Consider the following 15,761-nt stretch of genomic DNA (forward strand, 5'->3'; position numbering starts at 1 on the left):
TCAAATGCTAATTTGTGTGTGTGTATATATATGTATATATACACACACACACACATACATATATATGTATATATATAAGGTGAGAATACACACACACACACACCACATATTTTAAATCTTGTTGATCTTTTTTCCTTTTTGGGTCACACCCGGCGATACACAGGGGTTACTCCTGGCTCTGTGCTCAGGGGACCATATGGGATGCTGGGAATCGAACCCGGGTCGGCCTCATGCAAGACAAATGCCCTACCCACTGTGCTATCGCTCCAGCCCCCTGTATTTGCAAATGATTTAAGTATATTGTATATGTTGTATACTGGAGCTGGAGAGAAAGTAGAGTGGGCAGGGGTCTTGCCCTGCAAGTGACTGGGGTTCAATAGATCCCCAGCATCCCATATGGTGCCCCCCCTCCCCACCAGGAGTGATTCCTGAGTACAGAGCCAGAAGTAACTCCTGAGTATCACCAGGTATGACTCCAAATCAATAATTAATATATAGTATATTTGAAAGTTGCTACATATAATAGCAAACATTTAATGATAGCTTATTTCTTAAAAATGCTTTTAGATTCACAACTGATTTAGTTCCCATTTCTATTAGCTGACAGAAATCCTGAGAAGGAATGACAAAACCTAGTGACTGGTAAAAGAATTTTAGGTAGTAAGAGAGATGGCAAATTTGGTAGGGGTAAAACTAGCAAGGGCAGTACCAGGCAACTCTGCTTGAGGGGAGAGGCCCCCATGCAGTGCTCAGAGGCCCTGAGTGGCCAGCTGGGGCTGGTAGTTAAGTGAGAGCCGAGGGGACTGTGTTGCTTGGGCCAAGCTGTGCCGGGGGCCACCAGGGCCATCCCACATGGTCCCAGGAACTGAACTTGGGAACGGGCCACGTTCAGGTGTCCTAAGCCCTGTGCTACCTATCCTGTACGTAGTAACTTCTAAAGCACCTTCAATTTCTAAGACACCTCACCCCAAAATATATTATATCTAAGGGATACAAAGCATCTGAAGAAAGGAGCTGAGAGAAGCAAGAATTCACAGCAAAAAACAAACAAAAAAAATTAAGACTACAGGGAATTCTATGCTAAGGATCGAAAATTATGATCATAATAATCACTGCTATATACATGTGCATGTTTGAGTTTTGTGTGTGTGTGTGTGTGTGTGTGTGTGTGCAAATGTGAGATTCAAGGGAATACAACATAATGTATTACATTATATTAGGGCTTTAAGAAAAGTTGCTTTCCCCCAAGAGCAATGCCATGTTTAGATTTCTAGCCAAAAAAAAAAAAAAAAAGTAATTTTTTTTTTTTTTAAAGAGACATAAAATAAAGAGGTTAAGTTAGGATAAAGAAACAAAGTCCTGGGGCCCTCCACAGGAGTCAGTCGGGCGTCTTTACTGCGCTGTGCATGCTCCCTGCTCCCACTCAGCTCCTCGTCCTCACTTACGAAATACTCTGGTTCACAACTGAACATCGAGTTCTGAGACACTGCTCCACTGACCTCACTTTACTGAGAAGGAAGAGGCGTGAGACAAGAAGACGAAGCAGTGCTGGGGATGGACAAAGGACAGGGCTGCTCTTCGGAAGCACTGACCTGGTGGCTAGCCTGAACAGGTCGTCCACCGTGTCGGGGTGATTCTGCAGCCCGTTCTGCTGTTCCAGGAGCTGAAAGGTGGGGATGCACAGGGCCTGGAACAGAACAGAGACTGTAAGACAAATGCTTGTGTAGAAATACTACAGCATTCACACGTGTTAAATATCAGGACAAATACAAAGGAATTTCAGAAGAAAGACACAGGTAGAAAAGAAAAAGGTGAGAATCAGCTTAAGAAACGGAAGACAGGGCTGGTGGGCTCAATGGGCATGCATAGGTCTGTCTGGACACCCACGAGTACAGGGTCCCCTGAAGAGTCCAGCAGGTATGCAGGGGTCTGGGTTCCATACCCACCACTGTAAGAACTACCGGGTGTGACCCCAAAACCCAAAACAAAGAGAAGACAGAAATCTTTCTCAGCTGGTACAATTTCCACGCATAAAGTCCACATTTTAGAAAGGGTTGGAGGTAGTAGATTTTGGTGGATGAAACTGGGTACACCTCAGAGTTGTAGATGAAATTTTAACAGTAATAAAACAGCAACTTAGAAGGGAAGGCAATGTGGCTAAAGGAGCGTCATACTTAAACTTCCTAATCATATATCCTCCCGAGGCTGGGAGGGAGGAGGCAGCACAACATCAACCTCTGTCAATGTCTGCCATCGAATTCAAGACCATTTTTGCTAAGGAAACGAATTCATTGTTTTTCAGTCAAGAAATGAAAAATAGGGGGGCTGGAGCAATAGCACAGCGGGTAGGGCGTTTGCCTTGCACGTGGCCGACCCGGGTTCGATTCCCAGCATCCCAGCATCCCTGAGCACCGCCAGGGGTAATTCCTGAGTGCAGAGCCAGGAGTAACCCCTGTGCAAAAAAAAAAAGAAAAATAGAATCCAGCTTGGACTCAGAGATTTCTCAGTGTAAATCCATTTGCCTACCTCCCCCAAACCAAATCCAGAGAGCAGGAATCAGGCACCAGTACCCTAGTGGGATGGTTCGCCCCTCCTGTCCAGAGAACAGGCAGGACGCCTCCACCTCCCAATCATTAGGAAGTCAGCCGAGTGGGAAAGGACACACATGCAAGAGAAGTGACACACTCGAGGAAGAAAATGCTGCCAGGTCTTGAGACTCCCCACGCCTGGATGCCCAGAGACACACCTGGAGCATGTCCAGCAGCCCCTGCCGACAGCCCTCCTCCATGCCGTACTCGTCCACTAGGATGCTCCCCAGGTACAGGAAACAGGAATGCTGATGTACATGGTACACATTCACCATCTGCCAAGGGAAAAACCAACTAGTTCAAACTCTTTAGCCTGTAAAAGGCTCCATGTGGAAGCTGTGTGGGAAAAGGAAATGACGGACAGCTCTCTGCTTTCTGGGCAAGAAAGAGTGTAAAGCATTTTGGCAACATTTTTGAAACACGGGGCTAAGTTCTTAAATAATTCAAGACTTTGTACTTTTACCTTTCTAAAACAATGTTTTAAGAGACATGCATATTACTCCAAGCCATAATGAAGCTATTAACCAAGGCTCAAGTATTCTTCATAAGATTCTAATACGGTATGCTTGAATATACGAACACTTAAGTTCACTCTTATTTGTAAACTTTCCTTAAAAAAAGGTAAACACATACAAAGAGGGACAGAGAAGTGGGGTAAAACAGTATCAAATGCCCACCTTAGGGGAGACTGGAAGCACTGTTCACACTTGGGAAGTCTCTAACCCATCTAGTTCATCTTTTAAGTGAATGGGATCGGGGAGCTGGCGCAAAAGGCTGGAGCACGTGCTTTACTGCAGGAGACCCAGGTCTGATCCCCTGAGCAGCATCAGAGTGACGCCTGAACACACGGCAGGAATAGCTTCTACCTAGGTGCTACCCAAAATGGGGATGGGGGGAAGGAGAGAGAAGAAACCCCACCTGAAAACACACCCACACTCATCCAAAAAGTGTAATCAAAATAGCTAGATGTCACCTGAACAAAACTTCCATCTATTTATTATAAGCACCTTTATCTTCCTACCCTCTACAATAAGAGACCTCTGTTCAATCATAAATTTAAAAGAGATTTTTTGGCTCTTGGGCCAGACCACATGGTGCTCGGGGCTCATTGGTGGCTGTGATCAGGGAGACTGCATGTGGCGCAAAGCCAACCAGGATGGGCCATACGCAAGGCACGATGCTGGGCTACCTCTCCAGCCCTATACGCACCTGTTTAAAATGCCATAACAACACAAGTTTATCCGTTTCATAAAATTCATTCTACCAGCTGGGGGTGGGGGGGTGGGGGGGAGAAACGACCTGAAGGATATCCTAAACTAACTAACTTTATCAGCATGTACCATGGAAAAAGCACAAGACGGAACTATCTCGGTGCTATATATTCAAAACTAGATGTTCTCCTCAATAGATTAGTGAAGTGTCGGGTTGGCAAACTTTTCCTCAGTGGCCAGGGTATATACATTTTCGGTTTGGCCGGTCAAATGGTCTTCTGTCTCTTCTACTTCGCTAACAGAGCACAAACATGGCTAATAGTGCGCTACAAAGACGCACAGCAATTTCTCAGTAACCTTTGGTTGCAAAAACAGGTGCTATAGTTTCATGACCTGGGATTTTGTGGGTTTTTAAATCCTCTTTAGTTTTATTTTAGTTCGTGGGGGCCTAAAATAAGTGGTGCTCTAGGGCCCACGAGATACCAAGGACTGAACCCGGGGCTCCCGCATGCCAAGCATGTAATCGTATCCTCTGTGCCATCTCACTGGCCCAGTTTTCATTTTTAGAAAGGCTGAAATATTCCAGATATTTTTATTTTCTGCCGGGGAATAATTTTATCTTGTCACATGTGCTGACCTTAGAACACAATTTTGATAGAAAGTGCTATGCTACTCTACTTGGTCGGTCACAAGTTGATCTCAGCAGAAAAAATAAAAGAGCATCCAAGTCAGGAACGTGTCCTCCACTGGCAGAGGGACATTGAAGGAGAATGCTCTGCCCCAGACTGTACTGCAAGGCAGTGAAAGGCACACTTGACTAGACGCAGGTGCAAATTGCAAAAACACAGTTGCAGTGAGGGTACAGTAATGTAGAAAAATACTAAAAAATTGTTGGAAGTATTTGTTTGTATAAACATAAGAATTACAAACCAACCAAATGTACAATTTTAGCGGGGATAGCCGTGCAAGCACTGACACCAGGGGCAGGACTCTGAGGCTGAGCTCGCTCCAAGAGTGCGATACGAAGGGTGCAGAGTTTAGGGCACTCGCTGTCAGGTTCAGCCGCGGAGAGTAAGCCTCCTCCAACCCGTACTCTCGGGGCTGTGCGCAGGGAGTGAGGGTGGCTTCCCATTAGCTGGGAATGGTCTAGCCTACAGCCTCATAGCACAGGAACAACAGCTTAAAAGGCATTTGCTCAGAGCCCTGTAAATAAGGGATCGGATGTGCGACGCCTCTCTTAATTTTGTGCCCAGCATCTCCTGGCCTGAATATGGTTTTGGTCCTTAGGTTAGCAGCAATTCGTATCACTTAAGTGACCTAAGTCATTTGTCAAAGGCCACCCACAGAGTAACTTCTTACCTTGAGTCACAGCATCATCACTATATATTTTCAGGGTGACTAAATGAGTCAATTTATTGCTTGACAAATAAGAAGCTGACATGAACAATGGAAAAGACGGAAGAAATCTCTTTAGGACAAGAAACAGCAAAACTATGGATTTGTCAGAGTTTTTAAAAGCATTCACTTTAGAACTGTTTACCAATGGCCCATGGGAGGTGAACATGTAAGTTCACTTCGGAACCTGGTGCTACTCCAGCCTCTTTCCCATAGAAACGACACACTTACTGCGGGCACCGTGCCCTCTTTCAAACATCTAAAACTGTTTTTAGTAGGTACAAGCATGTCTCCTTTCCTTGGCCAAGTCTGGCTTTAAAGGCAGCGGTCTCGGGACTCTGCACACTCCTTTCCCCCGGAGAACGCACCTGTGTAACGAGAGGCTGCAAGAGGGCAGCAGAGCCTTTGCCGACACAGCGGACGGCAAAGCGGAGGCACCTGCAGCAACGCTCCACGATCCGGTTATCAGCCCGGTGCTTATTCAGAGTTTCAGACAACACCGGCCAGATCTGAGAACAAAGCGAAAAGAACAGATGAAAGGGTAGAAAACTGCTCTGTGCTGGTACTATTCCAATGTACTATCACTCCAGCCCCCACAGTCAGTTCTGAAGGAGCGGTGGGGAAACTTTTTCCTGTGCCATTCAGATATTTATAACATTAGGCCACCGGCAACTGACAAGAATCACAAGCATCTGTCCCATCATGTACCAGGGAAAGAACACATGATTTTATGGGCCTTACACAGCCTGGAGGCAGGACAATCCTCACTCCTGCCTTAAATGAAGCACAGGGATTTATTTGATTCTTTAGACAAGGAAGAGCATATCTAACTTCACTGAAAGAAAAAGATATTCTTTTTGGACTAAAAGAATTGGATGAAAAAAATCAGTGTAAGTTACACACATAATAGAAAGATGGAAGACCTGGAACAGAAGATGAGAGTTATAGAAACAGCATCATTTGACATTGCTGAACACCTAAGAATATTTGCTGTTTCACCCTCAAACCTAAAGAGCAATTCTCATTTTATATATATATATATATATATACCATTCATATTTATATATACATATATAGATAGAAGGAACATTAAGGCTAATTTCTCTACATATCTGATCCTCCAGATATTTCTCTACAACCTGTTTTCCTTCCTTTTTTAAAAAATTGAATCACCAGGAGAAACACAATTTATAATGTTTTCTTAATATTTAAGTAACTTACCAAATCTAAAATTAATAACATCTCTGTGGCTGACAGGGGTTAAATGTACTTAAAATTTCTTAAAGCTAACAGACAGCTCCTTTTCACTTAGTTACCCAAAAGCCTCCTAAGGAAAAACAAGCTGGCCTGGCCCACAAGTAATCAATCAATCAATAGCACTTACTTCCTGTATGACTTTCTGGCATGGATGAGTCTGTCCGTTTTCTACAATGGGATTGGTATGTCTGGAGAAAAAAAACAGGCCACAATGGTGAGAGAAGAGTAATGTCATCAAGAGCCCAGAGTCCTGGCCGCTTCCGCTAGAACATGCAAACTCAACCAACTCTGAAACACGGGCTGGGGAGCACCACAACTGTTTGTCAAGAGATAGTCTCTTCCCAAATTAAAACATACATACACAGGTGTGTGAATCTACTTTAAGAAGCCAAGCACTGCTCCATTCATAGGGCTAAAAGACAAAAGCTCCAGGAACTCTCTTCGGTCTAGGCTGAACCCAAGAAATACATACAATATGCATCTTCCCATAATATGTCAACTCCAACAACCATTTATCTAATTTTCGAATCCCCACAATTTGTTGATTTTGGGTGTCCTAAATGATGTTCAGGAGGTGGTGTACCAAGTGGGTGCCCACTGGCAATTCTTGTACAACCTGGCAGTGATTCAAGCAAGGGCCTGAGTGAGGTATGAGATGCCTGGGATAACTGGGCCACCCCAGAGGTCCCAGGAGTCTCCAGGGCTGACCTGGTGATACGTGGGGGATCGGGGGTGCCAGGAACTGAAGCATAGGAAGCATGCTATGTTAGCACCTAATCATTATCCTATTTCCTCGCCTCCAGAATACTCGAATTTAAAAATAAGGAAAGAAGGGGGGAAAGCTCAAGTGCAACCTAATAAATATACAATACAATGGGGGGGGGGGGCGGGGAGATGCTCTCCAATTATATAAGGAAAGCAGTGTGCCAACTCAGAAAAAGATATAAGCAGTAAGTCAGAAACATTACCTATTTGTCTGGGTGCCAGTAATAAAACCCAGATCTTTCTCCCTACAAGCATGCCTCAACCACTGAGTTACGTCCCCAGTCAACAATACTTGCATTTTAACTTAGTCTATATAGTCCTCTAAAGAAACTATACTTTTTTGTTTGTTTGCTTTTTTTTTCTTTTTGGGTCACACCCAGCGATGCTCAGGGGTTACTCCTGGCTTTGCACTCAGGAACCCCTCCTGGCGGTGCTTGGGGGACCATATGGGATGCCGGGGATCGAACCCAGGTCGGCTGCGTGCAAGGCAAACGCCCTACCCACTGTGCTATTGCTCTGGCCCCAAGAAACTATACTTTGTAAAGTGAAAGTAAAGTGAAATTTACCAGTTACACATGCAGGGTGGGGGGCTGGGGAGGTGGGGGAAGGGATGGGTGTTTGAGCATTGTATAACTGAGACTTAAACCTGAAAGCTTTGTAACTTTCCACATGGTGATTCAATAAAAGAATAAAATAAAATAAAAAAAAGAGAAACTATACTTTGATACTAGCTATACCTCTGTTTATTACAAATTACAAATTAGGAATCAAATCATTCTGTGAACATTGTCATCAAACTGTATGCCTTTTATTATTATTATTATAATATTATTATTTTGTAAATCATTAGGTTTCTCTTGAATTTAAAGGAGAATTACTTCACCCAGGTAAAGACTTCACTTCTCTGCACCCATACACACTACACAGCAGTGGATCTGAGAGCATGGCCCAGAGCAAGCGTCAGCTACAGCATCCCCTGGTACTTACTAAAAATGAGCATTCTTGGGTCCTATCCAAGATCTAATCATCACATATACTCTGCATGTGAAGCCCCACTCCTGCGTTTTGCTGAGCCCTCTAGGTGATTGACGCATGTCAAAAAATTGAGAATCACTGGTATAGAGATCAAAATAATCAACTACATTTTTAAAGGGTTTCTAGAAAAAGGTCTACCATGAACAAAATCTAAGACTTGGCCTATGCCCCTAACTCCAGCCAACAGAATTAACTAGCATCCTGACAGCTGCAAGTTTAAGAAAACCAAAAAGCCACCTGCTTTACTTAGACATAACCATTCCATACGTGCTTATGACTACCCCAGGCAAGCCTGGAGCCTACTTACCTAAATATCACTGCGAGGCGATCTAAGAACACAGTGGGGTCTGATGACAAGCCGTTGCTGGGCTCCTGAGACAACAGCTGGAGACAGACAGAAATATCAGCTGTGAGAGAACAGACCTACAGCAAACACTGCCAACAGAAGTCTTCATGCATCACCGTCCATCTCAATCTGCTTAGGTCCTTAGAACAGATTCCTGAAATTATCTAAATGGTATAAACTTTCAAATTTGTACTATTGGGGCTGGAGCCATAGCACAGAGGGGTAGGGCAGCCTGCCCTGCACACTGCCGACCTGGGTTCGCTCTCGGGCACCCCCATAAGGTCCCCTGAGCCTGCCAGGAGAGATTCCTGGGCGCAGAGCGAAGGGGCATCCCCGAGCACAGCCTTCTTGAATCCTGGTCATACTACATTTTACTACACAGTCACTGGGGAATAGAAATCTAGTTTAATTTTTGTAGCTTACTTTAAAGTTAAAGAATTATATACAAAGTTGATACTTGACACTTCAAATCAGTGTTATTCTGACAAAAAATTAATTTAAAAAGAGATATACCAACACTCCACCTTATCAGAGAAAGGTTTTGTTTGCTTTTGGTGTCACAACCAGTGGTGCTCAGGGGCTACTCCTGGCCCTTCTCGCGAATCAGAGAATTCTATCTCCTACTGAACTCGAGAGACCACCTGAGGGAGTGCTGGGGCTGAAACTGAGTTCACGTGCAAGGCAACATCCTACCTGCTGCCCTGGACTCATACCCCCCACCCCCTCCTTTTTAAATGAAATCTATCTGCTCAGAATACCTGCATTACTCCGTATCTTATTCCCTAGGTGTATTCTGGTAGCACTGTGGTCCCGTTGTTCATCAATTTGCTCAAGTGGGCCCCAGCAGCGTCTCCATTGTGAGACTCGTTACTGTTTTTGGCATATGGAATATGCCACGGGTAGCTTGCCAGGCTCTCGAAGAGGGACAGAGGAATTGAACCTGGGTTGGCCGCGTGCAAGGCAAACACCCTGCCCACTAACAGATTAAAAATCAATCAGATTTTATTTTTATTAAGAAAACTAGCCCCTGAAGACTAGGGGGAAAAGCATATTCTATTTATAATAGCGTCTCTCATTCTACTTCTGCCCCAACCCAGATCACAGATATACAATGATGTCAGCCATTCCTTCTCTGGAGGCGACAGGCAGGACCTACGCTCCCTGCCAACCCTAAGATAATATGAACCTGTTAAGTAGCACAACTTTTCCAACTGGCTCCGGAGAGCCACACATGCATTTTAAAAATTGTGGGGACCAGTATTCAGGGGCTCAAGCCCAGTGATTCTGAGGAACTGGGGAGCAGGGAACAGAAGAGAGCGAGTATCTGAGATCAAACCCAGGGGCTTGAATATCCATGTTTTGTGCCATTTGAGACATGTCCTAACCTCAGGTATTTTATATATTACTCTACAGGTTGCCACTTATATAGATATCGTTTCCTCCAGAACTGTAGCAAACAAAAGAACAAACAAAAAATGTGGGCAAGGGGATTCCTGGTGAAGGATTTAGCACAGGGGTTGGGGCACATGTGTACATGCGTCTGACCTGGATTCAATTCCAAGCCTAAATCACAGTCTCCTGAGCATTGCTGGGTGGAGCCTAGGAGGTCCCCAAGCACCAGCAGAGTGGTCCTGGCAGTATATACAGGACCTGAGCAGCACCATACCTTGAGCACTGGAGAACACTGCAGGGCGTGGCCCCCAGAACCCCAGCAAAATGACACTGAACTCGGATTCCCAAGTTCAAGCTCTGGCCTCTCCAGTATCCTCACACACTAGCGGTTAGTTGACAAAAATCTGTCTGTCTGCCTCCACCACCACAGGAAGCAGGCAAATACAAAAACAGAAAGATGGTAACTTTAAAATTATTTTTTACTCTAAATTTTTAAGTTTAAAGAAATCATAGTTTCAAAATTTATTTTAAGAGACAAGGCCATTTTGTCTTTTATTCTTCTTGTCTAAAATTTGCTACATCTACCAGCATATCACTCAAGATAAACTTTGGAATCTGTCAAGTTCTAAAAAAGATCTTGAATACAGTCACTGATATGCACAATAAATGTCATTTGAAAAAGGCTGAAGTCTTTCTGATACTCTTCAAGGAATCATAGGTTATGATATGGTGTCTTTCACTATCAATGGTGTATTATTCATATTGTGGCAATTTACTAATCTTGGTCTACGTTTGGAGTTACTTGGACACACTTGTTGCTTTGGACAATAGTTCATTTGAGTTCATTTTCCTGGCTTTTCTAAGTAGATAAAAGATGACCCGCAAAAAAAATAACTTTGTCTTTTTTGTTCTAGCACATTAACATCTTACATCTGTTTCACCATTACTTAGACTCACCTTTTTCAATGCCATAACCTGTACAGAACATAGTTCACTAAGGCATTCAGTAATCTTATCCAAAGGTAATCTGGCGAGGACAAGTGATGTTCCTGAAAGACAAAGGAAGAATGTAAGAGCTGAAATAGGTAAGACTGATCTGTATCACATAGGTAACAGGAAAGGTTATCAGCTCCACTTTCAAAAAAAGATCAACACTTTAAGAGAAAATGGGGGGGCTGGAGAGATAGCACAGCGGGTAGGGCATTTGCCTTGCACGCGGCCGACCCGGGTTCAAATCCCAGCATCCCATATGGTCCCCTGAGCACGGCCAGGGGTAATTCCTGAGTGCAGAGCCAGGAGTAACCCCTGTGCATCGCCAGGTGTGACCCAAAAAGCCAAAAAAAAAAAAAAAAAAAGAGAAAACGGGGAAGAGGGTATTGTGGCCACATCTGCCAGTATCCAGGAACTATTCCTGGGTCTGTGCTCTGGAATGAACACTGGAAATGCTTAGGGGACATCTGTAGTGCAGGGAATTCAAAATGGGGCCAGTAGGTTCAAGGCAAGTGGCTTAACCCCTGCACTATCCCTCAGTCCCATGATCAGTACTTATTACGAGTGCTTGGGACTGAACCTGAGTCAGCCATATCCAAGGCAAATGCCTTACCCCACTGTAGTATCTCTCCGGCCCTGTACTGTTATTACTAAAAGCAGCATTTTATTATAATTTTTAATTTATTTTCTTTGGCTTAGACAGCTCTATATTATTTTTTACAACTGAAGTTAAATATTATTTCTCTTCAGCAACCCACTGTTTTACTGTTTTAAATTTTTCCTACTGATTCTTCAAAATTGATTCTTCAAAACTTCAAAAGTAGCCCTCACAAAGCAAAGTTATTTTTTTTTGTACAGTTTAGTACAATGATTTCCAAACTTCCCAGAGATTCTGATTTACTGGGTCAGGTAAGCCTCAATTTTTTTTTTTTTTTTTTTTTTTGCTTTTTGGGTCACACCCGGCTGTGCACAGGCGTTACTCCTGGCTCTGCACTCAGGAATTACTCCTGGCGGTGCTCAGGGGACCATATGGGATGCTGGGAATCAAACCTGGGTCGGCCTCGTGCAAGGCAAATGCCCTACCCGCTGTGCTATTGCTCCAGCCCCTCATTTGTTTTTTAATGGGATAGGGGAGGGCTGTTGAGGAGCGGGGAGAAGGTCACCTGCAGTGCCTGGGGAGCCCACGAGGTGTAGGGACCAAATCTGGAGCTCCTTCGTGCAGAAGAGCTGATCCAGTCCTTTGAGTAATCTCCCCAGCCCCCCCAACAGACATATGTTTTTAGGAAAAGTGGGCTGACACTCAGATTTATTCCTAATTCTATGATTAAAAAAAATCTATGAACTGAGGGAAGGCCATTCTCTCTGGGTTTCAGTTAACCTGTGAATGGGTTGATGAATAAACAACAGGAAATGCTAAGTTAGCTTTTTCATTTTTAAACAGTGGCGAAAGTGCCTTCCTCTTTAAGTAAAATTTTAACTTGGAACAACAACAACCAAGTCATACTAAAGGACCAGACCTTCCGCACTCACTGCTGGTCACCCTCCCCGCCCCCACTGAGAAGGCTGCTGCAGGCCCCCAGATCTGAAGCGTTCATTAGACGACAGCCTATGTTTCTAAGTCAAAGGTTCTTATTTTTTTTCTCATTTCCTAAAATCTAATTTATTGGAACAATAGTAATCAATCCATAAATCCAATTAAAAACAAATATGATTTTTGCCCCCACCCCCTGGCCATGAACCATGGAAGAGCTGGACTTATAAGGAACAGCCTTCCCTTACTTAAAACTAGTGTGTATGGGCAGCGAGAATCTAACTTTCCTTTTATTTCTACAGGTAAGAGTGTTCTCTAAAAAGGTTTTCTGTATCTAAAAGGCGCTACTGATAACTGGGACGCAACACCCTAGTACAAGTTATATGTCATTTCAGTATCAAGCTGAAAATTCAGCAGAAGGCCTGGAAAGAGACCACAGCGGATGAAGGTACCTGTCTTCCATGTGCCTGACCTGGGCTTGATCCCCAGCAGCCCACCTTGTCCCAGGGCACTGCCGGGAGTGATCCCTGAGTGCAGTCAGGAGTAAGTCCTGAGCACAGCCAGGACTTTGGTTTTTGTGGCTCAAAAAAAAAAAAAAAAAAAAAAAAAAAAAATCACCAGAAATGACAAAATGGCAACAAAGAACAAAAGGTATCAAAAGGTATATCTCTTTTTGAATGAATTCATTTCAAGAGTAATTGTCATTGATGTACTGGACTATTTATGCCAATAGAGCAAAGTAACAAAAATTCACACCATGAAAGAAAATATTTCTTAAAAAATGCATGGTTACACTGGTTAATAAAGAAGCTGGCCATAAACATGAGAAAGACTAGCGGGCAGAGAGAGCAGTGGGGAGGGCGTCTGCTTTGCATGCGAACAACCTGGACTGGATTCCTGGCCTCCAAGGACTGCAAGGAGTGATCTTTGAGCTCAGAGCCAGGAGTAAGCCCTGGGCATTGCTGGACATGGCCCCAAGACAAAACAAAAAGTCCCTAAGCCCCATCCAAGCCAAACTGAAAAAGAACATAAATGAGAAAGACTAGCATCCATACACAGATCACATATCTCCCCGCCGGCTGTCTGAGAGACTAACGCACCAGCTGCAAGAGTTTCGCTCCTTCTTGGGTACCCAAATCTGTTTTTTAGAAAGTTTCACTCCCTCTTGGATACCCAAATCTGTTTTTCAGAAAGTTTTGGTTAGAAAGCATTTTCTTTCTTTTAGGCAGACCAAGGTGCCATCCCCAGTGTCCCATTTGGTCCCCAGAGCATGGCCAGGACTAACTCTTGACAGCAGAGTTAGGAGTGATTTCCGAGCATTCCCAGGCTGTCCTCCCTCCCGTGCCCCCCAACCCCCTCAGTTGACCCGTTTTTAGTCTCTGGCGTCCCAAATGGTCCTTCCACCCCACGCACTACCAGGAGTGGCCCAAAACCAAAGTAAGTTTCTACTTTCTAAAACATAATCTTCCAAATATTTCCAAATATTCATGTTTAAAGTCCCTTCTTTCTCCCTTCTCCCAACTTCACTTAAATTAGTTTTTATTGAATCACTGTGAGTTACAAGGATATTTATGATTGAGCTTCAGTGTATAATCAACCCCTTTGTCAGTGTCCACTACCCTCCACCAATCCCATTTCTCTCCTGCACCCCCCTGCCCCCCAGGCCTTCCTCTCCCCCACTGCCCTAGTGTTCCCTTCCCTAACTACCCTTCCACCCCTGCCCCCGTGGCAAGTGACCTACTGAAGACCAGTTCTCCGGCTCTTCCTGTCTATTGCCTTCGGCAGTTGATACAGCCTTCCTATTTTCAGTTCTATTATTCTGAACTCCATCACCACTCTGGCTGTTTGTCTCTGAACAGGATTTCAGAGAAATAGCATCATAACGCTTAGTCTCTTGTCATTCTATGAAAGTAATATATGTACAGCCACCACCCCTAGTGGTGTAGAGGAGACTGTCTCTGGTGACACCATCAGTACCTTTCAACAAGCCCACAGCAGCTTCTGGAGACAACATGAAGGAGTCAAGGGAACGGGCAATCTCCAAGAGTCCATTAAAGTGCTGAGCCATGTGATCTCGGCAAACAGAGCATATGTTATGAATGGCTTTGGCTGCAACAGAAGCCAGGGGCTTTTCACACAGGCCTTTCATCAGATAGCCCAACACAGGGTCTAGGGAGAAAAGGCACAGAGCAGAGATTACATAATTGAAAAGCAAGGACAATTTCTAGTTCATTAAACTACAGATCTATTTTCCCTTTGTTAGGTTAAAAATAAAGCATATTCAGAGAGCAACAAAATAAAAACTGACATCGCTGACACTGTATAAGAAAGCAGAGTCCTAGCAATTCATTTTTTCTGACAGGAAGGAAACAATACTGAAAGGTCAGAGATGATACTTGCCCTGTACTAGGCTGACCATGGTCTGATCCCCAGCACCACTTAAGGTTCCCCAACCAAGCACTACCAAGACTGATCCCTGAGCACAGAGCCAGGAGCAAGCTCTGAGCACCACAGTATGGCCCCCAATAAACACCAAAAAAACTAAGCAGCTCAACTATGGCATGTCTACCATGTGCTCTGTATACCACACTAGGAAAAAGAACACATAGCACATGTTTTAAAAAGGATTTTAGTCAATAAAAAAGATTGTGTGCAGGGCTGGAGAATACAATGGGTAGGGCATTTGTCTTGCACTCATCCTGAGTTTGATCCCTGGCAGCCCATATGGTCCCCTGAGCCCCATCTAGAGTGATGATCTCTGAGCACAGAGCTCGGAGTCATCCCTGAGAGCAGTTGCATGTGGCCTGACTCTGCCCCCTTCCCCAACAACAAAAAGGTATGTAGGAGCCACAGAAGAGGCACAGGAAACCCATCCAATTTTGATGTACTAGCCACAAGTTAGTGGAGTCTTCAAATTATCAGAATATATCTCTTTTAAATGTCGGGGCTGGTGAGATAGTACAGTGGGTAGGACGCTTGCCTTGCTTGAGGTCAACCCAGGTTTGATGCTCAACACACCATATGGTCCCCTAAGCAAAGCCTGCAGGAATTCCTGAGTGTAGAGCCAGAAGCAATCCTGAGCACAGCTTGGTGTGACCCCAAACCAAAAATAAACAACTAAAACAATAAGGGAGGGGGGGCATAATACATCACCCTGGTTTTAAAAGTTTTGTTTTGACTCACTCTGGCAGTACGCAGGGCTTACCCCTGGCTTTGCACTCAGGGGACCATATGGGGTGCCAGGGATTTAA

The 15,761-nt window shown here is 44.2% G+C and overlaps 1 protein-coding gene across 3 annotated transcripts in view; it reads right to left on the minus strand.

The window, feature by feature from the left end:
- TNPO3 (transportin 3) overlaps positions 1 to 15,761 on the minus strand; it is an 84,366-nt gene that overhangs the window by 13,873 nt on the left and 54,732 nt on the right. For all 3 annotated transcript variants that reach the window (XM_004608270.3, XM_004608272.3, XM_055147084.1), the window contains 7 exons: positions 14,488 to 14,679; positions 10,947 to 11,038; positions 8,559 to 8,635; positions 6,579 to 6,639; positions 5,563 to 5,703; positions 2,747 to 2,863; positions 1,593 to 1,687 (listed from right to left, as the gene is read on the minus strand). In XM_004608270.3, the coding sequence (XP_004608327.1) occupies positions 1,593 to 1,687; positions 2,747 to 2,863; positions 5,563 to 5,703; positions 6,579 to 6,639; positions 8,559 to 8,635; positions 10,947 to 11,038; positions 14,488 to 14,679 (775 nt within the window). The remainder of the gene's footprint in view (positions 1 to 1,592; positions 1,688 to 2,746; positions 2,864 to 5,562; positions 5,704 to 6,578; positions 6,640 to 8,558; positions 8,636 to 10,946; positions 11,039 to 14,487; positions 14,680 to 15,761) is intronic.

The sequence above is a fragment of the Sorex araneus genome, chromosome 1, assembly GCF_027595985.1.
Source record: "Sorex araneus isolate mSorAra2 chromosome 1, mSorAra2.pri, whole genome shotgun sequence".
In the NCBI taxonomy this organism is placed as follows: domain Eukaryota; kingdom Metazoa; phylum Chordata; class Mammalia; order Eulipotyphla; family Soricidae; genus Sorex; species Sorex araneus.